We start from the raw sequence: 14,938 nt of genomic DNA on the forward strand, positions 1-14,938 counted from the left end.
TTTTTCTGACAAGTAGTTTTTGTAGGTTATGTGTACCATCTGCCTCAAAAAAGTGACTTTTGAAGCCCTATTGTTAGCCAACAGAAGCTGATAAAAATATTTCAATTGCATAGATTATGTCCTAAGAGCCTGTCCAATAGATTAGGAAAAGAAAAAACAATTTAAAAAAAAACATTATTGAATGCACAACCTTAAAGAGAAGGATTCTTGAATTGCCAATGAATAATCGAAGAAAAGTATAAGAAATCAGAGTACAATATCTCAGGCTACATAGAAACACTTCATTCACATGGGCTATTTTTTAAATTAATAAAACAATATTAAAAATCTCAAAGCACCCTTTATTTTTAAAAAACTTTGAAATAGTTTAACAACTAGTTTCGGTGATCACACCATCGTCACACCATCACACCTGAGATGGTGTGATCACCAAAACTAGTTGTTAAACTATTTCAAAGTTTTTTTAAAAATAAAGAGTGCTTCAAGATTTTTTATATTGTTTTATTAACTCAAGCTACATATATTTCACCCTCAACTTATTGGCTTATTCTTATACTATCAAGCAGGACTTTTGTTCTCATATAACTGTATCAAAAGACTGATGAGAAACATTTAATAATGATGTTGAAATTTTTTTTCTTACCACAGTATGTAACCCCAAAAGGACGTTACATAAGACAAGTACAGTGGAAGCTTTCTCATATTTTGGCTTCCTAAAGAGATTTCGTTTTAAATTAATTAACTGATTGTGTCAATAGAAAATCGTTGGAAAGAAGAAGTGAAAAGGGAGGGATGATAAGAAAATGAAAAAGAAAGTTTGTATGGAACAGCGAGGAACTAGCGTTTTCAAAGGGAGAGCAAGAGATTTTTCCGCAATCAGAAGATATAACAATGGCAAAGAAGACTCCATTGTTCTTCTCTATTCAGTAGGCAGCCCATTCTTTCTTGTTATATCCCTGCTTTTCAAAATAGTCCTTTTAAGTAGATCAAAAGCTCCAGTCAAGAAAGCATTTTTCACTTTTAATGTGACTGCTGCATCGCTTAAGATGACTGGAACGAATTAAGCCGCTCCGATGATGAATGCCACTTTCCATCATGGATTCTCATAATTAAATAATATCATAAGCTGAAGTATGAGTTGATAGCCAGAGTTGCCATTATTTGACTCGAAAAAGATAATTACGAAAATGAAATTAATCTCTAACAAGTAATAAATTGATACGTAACGAGGTTTAAATATCCAGAATAGTCTGGAAATTCATCAAATTTTGAGACCAGCTATTACAAGCTATGAACAGTTTTCTGTGCATGGACTAGAAAAATCTGGTGTGGCGCACTCACACAACTTCCCTTGACATTATGAAAATTGATCACCTGACGCTAGTGTTCACGCGCATCTCAAGTCTACTATTCAAAGATCAGAGCCTGCTGGTGATAGGACAATAACGCTGGAGACACACGAAATCTGCTATCTCTTTATAGTGAATGATTTAATAGAATCAACATTAGCCAACACTTTGCAATTGAATAATCACATTTTCTCGAATTTCGAGCTTATTTTCAATTTTAGGTGAAAATGTTACTGGACATTAATTGTAGAGATTTTCATGCGCAATCTATTCCACTAGAAATTTTCTGTTTAAATTGTATCTGAAGCCTGATAATTGAGAATCTAAAATCAATTTTTGCATAGATGGGGCGGAGCTCCTGAAATTTTTACAGATATGGGACTTGTGGCAGTTGATAGAGCTTATCGATTTCTATTTTAGGTATAACTTTAATCAAAATCGTTGGAGCTGTTTTCGAGAAAATCGCGAAAAACCCTGTTTTTGACAACATTTTCGCCATTTTAGCCGCCATCTTTAATTGAATTTGATCAAAATTGTTCGTGTCGGATCCTCATATTGTAATGACCTTGAGTTCCAAATTTCCAGTCATTCCGTTAATTGGGAGATGAGATATCGTGTACACAGACGCACATACACTCATATATACACACACACACACACACATACATACAGACCAATACCCAGAAACTACTTTTTTGGACTCAGGGGATCTTGAAACATATAGAAATTTGAAAATTGGGGTACCTTGATTTTTTTTTTGGAAAGCAATACTTTCCTTACCTATGGTAATAGGGCAAGGAAAGTAAAAAATAACTAAAGCCGAAATTAGAGTGCATATAAAAATAAACACTACCATTGATATAAGTAATAAAATGTTACAGTGGTTTAGTGATTCATCCCTGAAAGGTTTAAAAATACAGAATGCTATTCGATTACTACGAAACAATGAAATAAAAGACAATCAAAATCATTGCAATAAATTCATGAAATATTGTAATGTTACAGAAGCCTTTCAATAAGAAATGATGATTCCCACTTCAAAAATTAAAATTTCATTTCCATACTTCAGCTCATTATTGTCTTTTCTCTTTAGGGCTACTTTTAAAATAAATGAAAATATAAATCCGACAGAATAATTTTAAAATGTACTCTTATCTATATTTTCATTTATTCAGCCTATTATTCTTGTGAGTTTGTGGTTTATAATCATTCATCCTATATTTTGATTGGGCGGATTAAATATTTTTTAGGAAAACGTTGGAAAAAAACGAAGAATTGATTGGCGAATATTTATTGAACTCAATTAATCATTTCATTTATTTCATGGTGAACTTATGCATGGACTGGAGCAGGGACTGGGGCGGGGGCAAAAGCTGGTGATGATACAGCACTGGCTCGAACTGTCTCGAAAACTGGGGATGAAGGATCCAATTTGATCAGTGATGGGCTGCTGGCTGCAGCAATCACTGGAACGTATCCTGGAGCTGGGGCAAAAGCGGGGGCTGGAGCATAAGCTGCAGCATGGACATGAGCTGGAGCAGGTGCGTAATGGACTGGAGCTGGAGCATAGGCTGGAGCTGGAGCATAGGCTGGAGCTGGGGCATAAGCTGGAGCTGGAGCATAGGCTGGAGCTGGGGCATAAGCTGGAGCTGGAGCATAGGCTGGAGCTGGGGCATAAGCTGGAGCTGGGGCATAAGCTGGAGCTGGAGCATAGGCTGGAGCTGGGGCATATGCTGGAGCTGGAGCATATGCTGGAGCTGGAGCATAAGCAGGAGCTGGGGCATATGCTGGAGCTGGAGCATAGGCTGGAGCTGGGGCATAAGCTGGAGCTGGAGCATATGCTGGAGCTGGGGCATAAGCTGGAGCTGGGGCAAAAGCTGGAGCTGGAGCATAGGCTGGAGCTGGTGCGTAATGGACTGGAACCGGAGCAAAGGCTGGAGCTGGAGCATAACCTGCAGCTGGAATATGAGCTGGAGCTGGTGCGTAATGGACTGGAGCTGAAGCATAGGCTGGGGATGGAGCATAGGCTGGGGCTGGGGCGTAAGCTGGAGCTGGAGCAGCAGCATAAACTGGAGCTGGAGCAGCAGCATAAACTGGAGCTGGAGCAGCAGCATAAACTGGAGCTGGAGCATAAACTGGAGCTGAAGCATAAACTGGAGCTGGAGCATAAACTGGAGCTGGGGCATAAGCTGGAGCAGCAGCATAAACTGGGGATGGAGCATAAGCTGGAGCTGGAGCATAAGCAGGTGCTGGGCTGTAGGCTAGTGGAGCTGGTGCATATGGTCCAGCAGGAGGGGCTGCGGCAACAAGAGCAGCATGGGACAGGCTTCCAGCGGGACTGGCGGCCAGAACCTCGGCAGCCGCCTCAGTGAAGGGGATAGCGGCGGGGGCGTAGCTCCAGGCTGGTGATGCATACCTCAAAATGGTTGGTGGAACGGCAGAGTGGTCCTTCACCTTGACAATGTTGTCCTCAATCAGCTTGAAATCAGCAACATGACGAGAGCTCTGTGACACCTTTGTGTCAATGAACTCCTTCTCCTCAATGAGTGTCACAATTGGAGCATCATCGAACTTCTCCAACCATTCCTTGGACAGCTCTGGAGATTTGGCTTCAAGCAATCCTGGGTAAGACTCGGCAGGGAAGTTGTGCTTTGAGTAGACCATCAAGATTGGCTTAGCTGAGAGCTCGAGTAGGGACTTAATGTGAGGGAAGGCTTTGATGCTCTTGAGTCCTTCCTTGACCCACACAATTTCGGCCTTGTTGTGGTTGAGACTGGTCTTGATGACAAGCCTCAGTGGTCCATCAATGATGCTGCGATAGCAGTTTGGTGAGCAGCCCTTCACGGCATGTACCAAACCAGGGTCGCTGGATTCCAGTGTGTGCAACAGTGATGCATCTCCAACGTGCGGGATTTTCGTCTCTACAAAATAAATGAAACAATAGGATATTACGGCTTTTGACTTCTTTTTCATTGAAAATGGACTAATATGCAATCAAAATTCGGGAATGGAATAGTAAGGGCTATAAGCCTGTTTTTTTCGTTTCCAATCATTTTATGATTAAGTTGTTTTGTCATTGTTGAATAAATAAATATAAATATAAATAAATAAAATACAATCAAATACTCCATGAAATAGCTCATTCAATCATCACATGGTAATTTCGTTGTTGGTTATCTTGTTTCACTTGAATTATTATTATAATGGAAAATTATTATCATAATTTTGCTGTTTTGAACATTTTTAATTCAACTCTGTATAATTAAAAGTTGCGGGTTTCAAAGATTGCAATACAGTACAACAGTTCTTGAGCGAGTTCTCCAACCCAGAGGGGCACTAGTAGTAATGAAATTCATAGAATTCTTCATTAAGATGGATGATAATTAGACAACAATAACTGTAATAAACAAGCATTAAGTTAATCCATTGATTTTTAGCAGTTATTGATTTGATACATCAAACTACAAACAAAAAATGACATTTAAATGAGTTACATGATGAAAATTAAACTTCGGAGGTAAAGCTATTTGCATTTATATCTTATAAGTATGCGTATCTCTTATCTCTTATTCCAGTGGGCCTATAAGCGAATTACTTCTATTTCCTCCAAGATCAAACACTTGATCTGATTGTGACAAGCATTGAGAAATATTATTATTGAACAATAGAGTGGAAAATAATAGTAAAAACTGTGTTACCAAGGTGGATTCAAGAAATCGAAATATCTTCTATTCTTTATTTATGAATTCTATTATTAAAAACATGAAGTAGATCATTTAGTATTTAAATCATTTCAAACAACTATAGTTTCGGCCTTTGGTCAATTACCAAAAGGTACTTCATGTTTTAAATGTGTTCTAATAACTTTTAAAAAATTAGCCCTTACAAGTGAAGTAATTTTATGAATTCTATGTTGGGAAATTTTTAAAAAAAGATCAATGTAGATGTGAATTGGAGTGAGATGTAGCCTAATAGTTACAGAAAAATTTTGAGAACAAGCTATTTTCCACATATTGAACTCACTATAAAGTTCTCAATATATGAAAGATTGAAGTAAGGGTGAATTTGAGTGAAAAATTTTAGAACAGAATTTTGAAAATTGAAACTCTCTCTAAAGTTTTCAATCCATGAGGCATTATAATACTCAAATATTGTACACATTAATTATTACTATACACTGGAATAAATAGATGATTTTGATTGCATAACATACCAAAGACAGGAATGGTCTTTCCCTTCAGTGCTTCGACGAGGGGCTCGTCTACCAGAGGGGTGGCCAAAGCCAAGCCAAACACGGCTGCCACAAGGAAAAACGTTGTCTTCATGTTGCTGGTCCAATGAAGACCACAGAAAGCGAACTGAAGAGCAGACTGCCGTCCACAAATATTTATACTAGGACAGTTCCAGTTTATCTGTTAATTATCTGTCAGCTCTTCTTCAGTTTTGATGGAATGTTTTCTCCATCGTCTTTGATAGACTTCTAGAAAAATATATACCGTTGCTACACGTGCTACTGATAGCCTAATTACAACCTATTAGATCTGTATTCTTCCATTTAGAATTCGTGGAAGCGAGAGCATTTTCCTTCTTTTGGCGGCGACTATTGAACTTTAGTTTGTTTTTTTTTTTTGGTGTTTGTTCACATTTTTAGTTTGAAACTACAGTTTAACTTTGATATTGTACGAATTCATTTCAGAGGACTACTGGAAAAATGTACTGTTACAAGGTCTGTACTAAGTCGGGGTTCACTATATCGAGGTTGGAAGCTTTTTAGTTTGAAACTACAGTTTAACTTTGATATTGTACGAATCAATTTCAAAGGACTACTGGAAAAATGTACTGTTACAAGGTCTGTACTAAATCGGGGTTCACTATATCGAGGTTGGAAGCTTTTTAGTTTGAGACTACAGTTTAACTTTGATATTGTACGAATTCATTTCAAAGGACTACTGGAAATATGTACTGTTACAAGGTCTGTACTAAATCGGGGTTCACTATATCGAGGTTGGAAGCTTTTTAGTTTGAAACTACAGTTTAACTTTGATATTGTACGAATTCATTTCAAAGGACTACTGGAAATATGTACTGTTACAAGGTCTGTACTTAATCGGGTTCACTATATCGAGGTTGGAAGCTTTTTAGTTTGAAACTCCAGTTTAACTTTGATATTGTACGAATTCATTTCAAAGGACTACTGGAAATATGTACTGTTACAAGGTCTGTACTAAATCGGGGTTCACTATATCGAGGTTGGAAGTTTTTTAGTTTGAGACTACAGTTTAACTTTGATATTGTACGAATTCATTTCAAAGGACTACTGGAAAAATGTACTGTTACAAGGTCTGTACTAAATCGGGGTTCACTATATCGAGGTTGGAAGCTATCTGGACGTTTGAAGGAGCTGCAGTCAAAATGTACTATTTTATTTATGTTTTACATTTAACAGTACATACATCAAATGTATGATTAGAAATGGATCAACAGGCCTAGCCCAAAACTGTTCCCTTTCCGAATTTTTTAAGTAGTAAACCAATGTCTATAACGGGAAATGAACTATAACGGAGTGTACTACCGTATATCGGAGTGTAGGAATCGAAGTTTCATTGTACTCGGTAGATATAGTCTAGGCAATGAATGCTCAAAAAAAGGTATAGAAGGAAAAGTTGGGAAGACAATTTTCAACCCCACAGTTCTGTTAAGGGTAGTAAGGAGGTAAACATATCAATAGTTCTCACCCCTACCCCCTATGCTAAGGGGGTGGAGGTGGTTTAAAGGTACCATCTTTTGGTTTCTCGCATAAAACTCAAAAACTTTGTATCTTAAGGACTTGACTGTCATATAACAAATTAAAGCTTACATGATTTCCTACAATATTCATTTCACAACTTTTTCTATATCTACTCTAGTTTTCGAGATATCCGCTCTTGAAGGTGTTAAATTTAAAAAAAAAACACGTTTGCCACCAATTTTTTTCTATTTTTGCTCTTATAACTTTTTAAAAACGATGGAAAAATCCATGTTGATCATGAGCTTATATAGCATTAAATTTTATTTAATTTGATGTATAATTTCACAATTTTACGAATTCCCCTGCACCTTTTGCAGCAGCTTCAGAGTTGAGTATGAAATCTCAATTTTTGCAACAATAGACCAATTGTCAACGGAATTTGGAGGGAATGTTTTAAACAAAATTTTCGACTATGCAGCTTTGTTGAGAATAGTTGGGAAGAGAACATATTAAAAGTCCTTATTTCTAACACATGTGCTAAGGGGATGAGGGTGGTTTAAAAGTTGAATTTTTCAGCGTTTTGCTTCCACGCTCATATCTTGAGAACATTGCGTTCAACCGACATATGACTGTTCAAAAATCAATATCTGTAAAAGTTTCAGGAGCTCCGCCCCATTTATGGAAAGTTTGATTTTAGATTCCCAATTATTAGGCTTCATATACAAATTAAACAAAAAAGTGGAAAATATTGAGCATAAAAATCTCTACAATTAATGTTCAGTAACATTTTCACCTAAAATTGAAAATAAGCTTCAAATTCGAGAAAATTTGATTATTCAATTGCTAAATTATTGTTGATTCTATTGAATCATTCACTATGAAGAGATAGCAGACCTCATGTGTGTCTCCAGCGTTATTGCCCTGTCACCAGCTGGCTCAAATCTTTGAATAGTGGACTTGAGATGCGCGGGAACACTAGCGTCAGGTGATCAATTTTCATAACGGCAAGGGAAGTTGTGTGAGTGCGCCACACCAGATTTTTATTTATTGTTTAACAGAACACAATTCTCTAAAATGATCGTGTTTATATTTCACAGCTGGCTATACGTCAGCTTATGAATTTCGGGGATGCGATTTTGATTTTCCACAGAATCACTCGATCACTTTTTACTATCCACAGACGACGAAAGTATCAGCTGCTTCAGCCAAGGATGAATGACGTTCAGCGAGTTTTCCTAAGGATGAGACTATTATAGTGCAATCGAATTTTTATATCATAAACCTACTATGTTCCAAATTTCGTGAAAATCTTTAGAGCCGTTTTTGAGATCCGTTGAACATAGATAACCAGATATAAATATAAATAACCATATATAAAAATACAGAAATTGATCGCTTAATATAGTAGGATTTAACCAGGAAGTCAACCAATTTTTATAGATTGCTGATGGAAAAGGCAACTCCAGAACATGATATTCTTATCAAACATTGACAGATAACAATCAATAATTTTAGTTTCAAAACTCATAGACAGTAGATTGAATATGATTTGTTTCAACTAGTTTAAGCCATAATATTGTAAGTTCTTCAGGCTGAACAGTAATAAATTCTCTTCCTTCTTCTGTCATGGATAGAAATAATACATATTTTGAAGGATGTGGGAAGGAGGGACCCATCAATTGTATTTTCTTAGCAGAATTTCATCCTGTTGCTGGACCAAAAATTACATGCCAGGTTCCAGATGACTTTATTTCCAAAGACACATTCGAAGCAGTCAGTGTTTACATAATACCGAAAGCCCAGCTTCAAAGGTGTACGCTAACAATAACTTCTTTTGATTTGAAAATTCTCGGCTACCCCATCAAGATAGACAACAAAAAGTACAAGAGGAATGCATTCTATTTCAATTTATGTTTCGTATTTGATGCCTGGTCGAGGACTGTTCATTATGAACCACTAGTCAAGAAACTATCTGAATATCTTACTGGTATGGAAGTTGAGACGGGATTCCTCTCTCAACAAGAGGAAGCTGCCAATCAACAAGAACCTTCAAACAGAACACGGTTGGTCAATATGCTCAACATAGTTCTCCAAGATTTAAATAAGCAGAGAATGTGCACACTGTCAGAAGGATCAATGACAACCCATTTGAAAGTGGTGAGAGTGTGCCATGATCCCACACCAGTATTGGATCATCATGTTCCTATCTTTGTCGAGCCGCTCGACTTCTTTCAAACTGAACAGTGGGATCTCACAACGCAACAGTTTTTCCATTCATAGACGGTATTAATCACGTTGCAAAAATTGCAGTTGAAGCAGATGTTGAAGCCAATCTTGTGAAAGCTTGTCTACAGAACTTAGAGTACTATGGAGTGGTTAGAATGATACCCATTTTCCAATACTCCAATGTCTATGTGCCAACGTCGAAACTGCATAGACTAACTATCAACAAGAGACTTCAGGATGATTGCCTGAGAATTGTTGCAAGAGCAGGTCGTCAAATTCCAAGTATACGTGATGTTTTTAGGCTTTATTCAAATATGGCACACGGGACCACCGTTAGAGATTTGTGCATCAGATTTGATCCTGTAGCATTGCGTGTTGATGAGAAAAGACTGGTTCAGTTTGGAGTTCTAGAAGGACTTATCAGGCGAGTTCATATTATATTATTATATTATATTATATTATTATTATTCATCTTTTGACCACCTATAAAAGGGGTATGTAGAATCGTCAAAATAATAAGTCAATAGAATAGAATAGTCACTATATCCTAAGTATTATTGCTCATAGTGAGCCGTAAATTCCGCAGTTGAATAGGCGGAAATAGTCAACAACTCATCTTTTAGTTTAGTTTTAAAAAATTTACCGTTCAGTTCTTTTATATGTGTTGGTAACGTGTTGAACAATCTTATACCAGCGCTTCTCACTCCCCGTTGGTAAAGATTTGTTCGATGAACTCCATTTCTTAAATTGTGCCTATATCGAGTTTCATAAGTACCCAGTGATGTTATGTGATAAAGGCAGCACTAGTACGTCACTGCAACATTTCACTGGTCACAACTCTCTCGATGAAATCTGTTGCAGTACTGGAATAAGTAAGAAGCAAATTGAAGATCAGGTTGAAAAAGATCCTAATATCATATTTTTGTGGAAATGAATTAACCACATACTAGTAAATTGGAAAACAAATTGAAAGTCCGGTAAGGCTCGTATCTCCATAAGGCTCGAAGCTTTAATAGTAAAAAGTATGTATAATCGTACAAAGCTCGAAAAATAAGTGTCTGAAGACGAGTTTTTGTTGAATCTGAGTATCAGAACATTAGTCATGATTCATTATTCCAACCTAGAATGCGATAAAAATTGGTGTTCTAACATGAAAGGTGCTATCGAATTCATAAGTACAATAATATGAGAACCTTATATATGAAATCCTTCGAGTATCACATGTATGATAAATATGTACTTTTAACTAAATTGTCTGATCTTTTGGTAATATTTTGGGCAAAATATCAGTCTCGTCCCTACAGTTCCTTTAATTGAAAAATTCTTATTATTAGAGTTATCATTATATTTAGGCTATATACTGTATCAAATTTATTATTAGAAAAATTGTTAGTATCCATAGCGAAAAGAGTTTTTCTTCTAGTTAGTTATTTTAATCAGTTCATTCATCATGCTTATGTACAGCATAGAATAGGATTACTTTTTTATTTGATGATAGGATAGGATAGGAAATTATTGTAGGATACATAACCAATTACATTAGCGAGGGTTCACTCAACTAGGGACTCAGTGTGTTTCATTGTCTATTATCTAGCAGAAAGCCTGATATTGAAACATAATCCAGTCATGAGAATAAGCAAACATTTAATGACTGTCTTTCTTATTCCTTGTGCGCAATCCAGAGCTTTCCTTCTAATCATTTATTTAATCATTCAGAATTACACAACTCATAGACAGTACAAAAAGTATAACCGAATTTCAATATATTATGTTGAAAGATCTTTGAGTAGTGGAATCGTTTTACAGGTCTTGATAAACTGCCTCACTACTGTTCTCTCACAAGAGAACAAAATTCTCTCAAATGATTGAAAATCCAATTGTTTAGTCTAATGTCCGAAAGATATTGTCAATTATTCTGCTACTTCTGTTAACAGTCATTGTAATAAGCTTATACTGCCATTTTCTATTCAATTATCATATTCTCTATCATGAATAATTCTCTTCCCAAATTGGTCCCTCTTTTATTATTTTGGTTTTTCAATGCAAATTGAGTTGAAGGCATAATATAAACCATTATTTTCTTTTTTCAAGTTTAAGTAGACATAATCAGCTCTATTTGAATTGAAGAGATAAAGCCCAATTGAACGCAATTGATATAAAAATGGACAAATGAACAATTTGGATAAGCAAAAATCAAGATTTCATATAAATGCAATCTCCTCGAGCCATCAAATTTAGATACCGTCCTAAAATATTTTCTATTGAGATGCTGCAGACTTTTATGAATGAACGCAGTCGCAATACCTGGACTGCTCTGCGTTCGAGGATTATGCAATAACGTGAACAGAAATGTGATTCGCAAACCCTAATTCTTCAGGAATCGTCACGGGCATTTTCTGCTGGCTTGGCTTCATATTGGCATTCTTCTCCGGCTCCATTATTCATATTGCATTTCAAACCAGAACGAGTGGAGAATTTGAAATATTCTCTCACAGCTCTCTTTGCTATGATTGATGGATGAGTGGACAACTGTTATATATAATATTTCTTCAAAAATGGCGAGTTTTATATGTGGAAAACAGCTCTGTGACTAGAAAGAGATAGATCCATTATTGTGATTCTAACCAAAAATTGTGAGTTGTATGTGTGGAAAACAGTTTTGCGATTAGAAAGAGTTGGGGTTAGGATTAGAATTAGGATTAGAGGTTGGGATTAGAAAGAGATAGATCCATTATTGTGATTCTAACTAAAAATTGTGAGTTTTTGTGTGGAAAACAGTTTTGTGATTAGGGAGAGATAGATCCATTATAGCGATTCTAAACAAAAATTGTGAGTTTTATAATTATGTGGAGAACAGTTTTGTTATTAGAAAGAGATAGATCCATTATTGTGATTCTAACCCAAAATTGGGAGTTTTATATGTGGAGAACAGTTTTGTGATTAGGGAGAGATAGATCCATTATAGCGATTCTAGCCACAATGTTGTGCTGGTATGAGTGGAGTTGGAGGGTGATAGTTGCCTCTCATATGTCACTGCATATTGATGTATGACTCTGATCAGCAAATACATCAACATCCACCTCTATCGAGCACATTTAGTTTTGCAAACAACACAGCCAGCAAATGGCTGTTCAACTACTATGTAATTGATACGCGTGCATTTTGAACACTGAATTATGAATCGATTGAGCCACTGAATTTCTGACAAAACAGGAATAAATTTCCATTTCGATCAAAATGTTATCGATCATCGTAATGGACATTAGAAACTTTATCAATAAACAAGCTCTCTTGAATTACAAGCACGACATTCTACATTTGGCTCACGTTGAATAACGCATCAGGCTACATTACGATAGCATAATAAATATTGATAACACACTGAAATAACAAGTGGAATACAGTACTGAGCTGCATGATAGAAAAAAAACTGTTTCTCGATTCTACGTAGAAGCTTTTGGAGATTCATACTGACGCGTAACAAATGGAGCCTGTTTCCCATTATTTTTTAAATAAGTGGATGTCACAATATTAAAAATGTATAGTTTCATTCAATAACTTGAATGATAATCTGGCCTACTATATAGATAACAGTATTTCTATTATTATTTGAATGTTAATCTGGCCTACTATATAGATAACAGTATTTCTATTATTATTTTAAGGTTGTGTTATCTAGTATTATGAAGCTAGTAGACTTCAACAAACTCTCGCTTCTCATGGAATACTTTCCATGAGAAAAGGTAAATTTTCATGGAAACCATGTGAGGAGGTTTCTACTACTTGCTATTCAATGAGTAGAATATCTCTCTATGTAATCTTTTTCCCTTTTGTAATCTAAGAAATCACTCCTTTATGAATTTATAAATAATTAGACAGTTCACGGATATTACAGTTTTCATATAGGCCTAGTAAATGCAGAGAGTATAGAACGATTTAGTATAGAATGAACTTATGCATGAATATAGAATAGAATTTTCCATTATAGAGAAAATTTATCTAAACTTGAATCATTCGATTCTCATTCCATTCTCTCTGAGCACTTCCTGTGTAATTTTCAGTTTGTATGGGGCGGTTGAAATAAATTAATGTAGGATTATACACAGAAATCCATCAATTTCATCGCAATAAACTGTTCATTTTCAAACACATCACAATAACTCATGATTGATTATTATTGAACAACATCTAACATCACCTTTTAACATTGGCTTACTACTATCAAAATTCGGAAAGGGACCGGTTTTGGGCTAGGCCTGTTGGTCCTAATCATGTATTTGATTTGTTCGTATTGGTTAATGTGAATGAATAACTGAACAGTTTCAAAATTTCACTATGTTAGAATATCCATGTTTTCAGCAATTAAAGCTACATCATTCTCACATTATATCAGGAGTATGAAATTGTTTCTTTTTTTACTTTCCTTGCCCTATTACCATAGGTAAGGAAAGTATTGCTTTCCGAAAAAAATTAAGGTACCCCAATTTGTAAATTTCTATACGTTTCAAGGTCCCCTGAGTCCAAAAAAGTAGTTTTTGGGTATTGGTCTGTATGTATGTGTGTGTGTGTGTGTGTGTGTGTGTGTGTGTGTGTGTTGTTGTGTGTGTGGTGGTGTGTGTGTGTGTGTGTGTGTGTGTATGTGTGTGTGTGTGTGTGTGTGTGTTGTGTGTGTGTGTGTGGTGTGGTGTGTGTGTGTGTGTGTGTGTGTGTGTGTGTGTATATGAGTGTATGTGTGTCTGTGTACACGATATCTCATCTCCCAATTAACGGAATGACTTGAAATTTGGAACGGAAGGTCCTTACAATATAAGGATACGACACGAACAATTTCGATCAAATGCGATTCAAGATGGCGGCTAAAATGGCGAAATGTTGGCAAAAACAGGGTTTTTCGCGATTTTCTCGAAAACGGCTCCAACGATTGTGATTAAAGTTATACCTGAAATAGTCATCGATATGCTCTATCAACTGCCACAAGTCCCATTTCTGTAAAGAATTCAGGAGCTCCGCCCCATCTATGCAAAGTTTGATTTTAGATTTCCAATTATCAGGCTTCAGATACAATTTGAACAGAAAATTTCTATTGGAATAGATTGCGCATATGAATCTCTACAATTAATGTTCAGTAACATTTTCACCTAAAATCGAAAATAAGCTTGGAATTTGAGAAAATGTGATTATTCAATTGCAAAGTGTTGGCAAAAATGTTGATTCTATTAAATCATTCACTATAAAGAGATAGTAGATTTCGTGTGTCTCCAGCGTTATTGTCTGAAATTAAAAATTAAAAATAAGCTCGAAATTCGAGAAAATGTGATTATCCAATAATTGCAAACTGTTGGCAACTGTTGATTGATGATTCACTAAGAAGAGATAGCAGACCTCGTGTGTCTCGAGCGTTATTGCCCTGTCACCAGCTGGCTCAAATCTTTGAATAGTAGACTTGAGATACGCGGGAACACTAGCATCAGGTGATCAATTTTCATAACGGCAAGGAAAATTGTGTGAGTGCGCCACACCAGATTTTTTTCAAATATGTTACGTGGAGTCGAGAAATTGTGGAGCTTTAATTGCTGAAAACATGGATATTTTGATATGGTGACATTTTGAAACAAAAGGGTTCACGTAATTGAAA

The 14,938-nt window shown here is 36.0% G+C and overlaps 2 protein-coding genes across 2 annotated transcripts; one reads left to right on the plus strand and one right to left on the minus strand.

The window, feature by feature from the left end:
- Nucleotides 1-2,624: 2,624 nt before the first annotated feature.
- LOC120350027 (skin secretory protein xP2-like) lies at nucleotides 2,625-5,720 on the minus strand. The gene is made up of 2 exons (XM_039422011.1): nucleotides 5,563-5,720; nucleotides 2,625-4,270 (listed from the first exon to the last, which is right to left on the minus strand). Exons 1-2 carry the CDS (start codon nucleotides 5,672-5,674, stop codon nucleotides 2,682-2,684), a joined length of 1,701 nt encoding a protein of 566 aa, XP_039277945.1. The 5' UTR covers nucleotides 5,675-5,720; the 3' UTR covers nucleotides 2,625-2,681.
- Nucleotides 5,721-8,617: 2,897 nt separating this feature from the next.
- On the plus strand, nucleotides 8,618-10,285 carry LOC120350028 (GATOR complex protein NPRL2-like). Its single transcript, XM_039422012.1, is given in 3 exon segments — nucleotides 8,618-9,340; nucleotides 9,343-9,731; nucleotides 10,067-10,285. Coding segments are annotated over 3 exon segments (1,197 nt in total). The 5' UTR covers nucleotides 8,618-8,703; the 3' UTR covers nucleotides 10,238-10,285.
- The last annotated feature ends 4,653 nt before the right edge of the window (nucleotides 10,286-14,938 follow it).

The sequence above is a fragment of the Nilaparvata lugens genome, chromosome 2, assembly GCF_014356525.2.
Source record: "Nilaparvata lugens isolate BPH chromosome 2, ASM1435652v1, whole genome shotgun sequence".
NCBI lineage: Eukaryota > Metazoa > Arthropoda > Insecta > Hemiptera > Delphacidae > Nilaparvata > Nilaparvata lugens.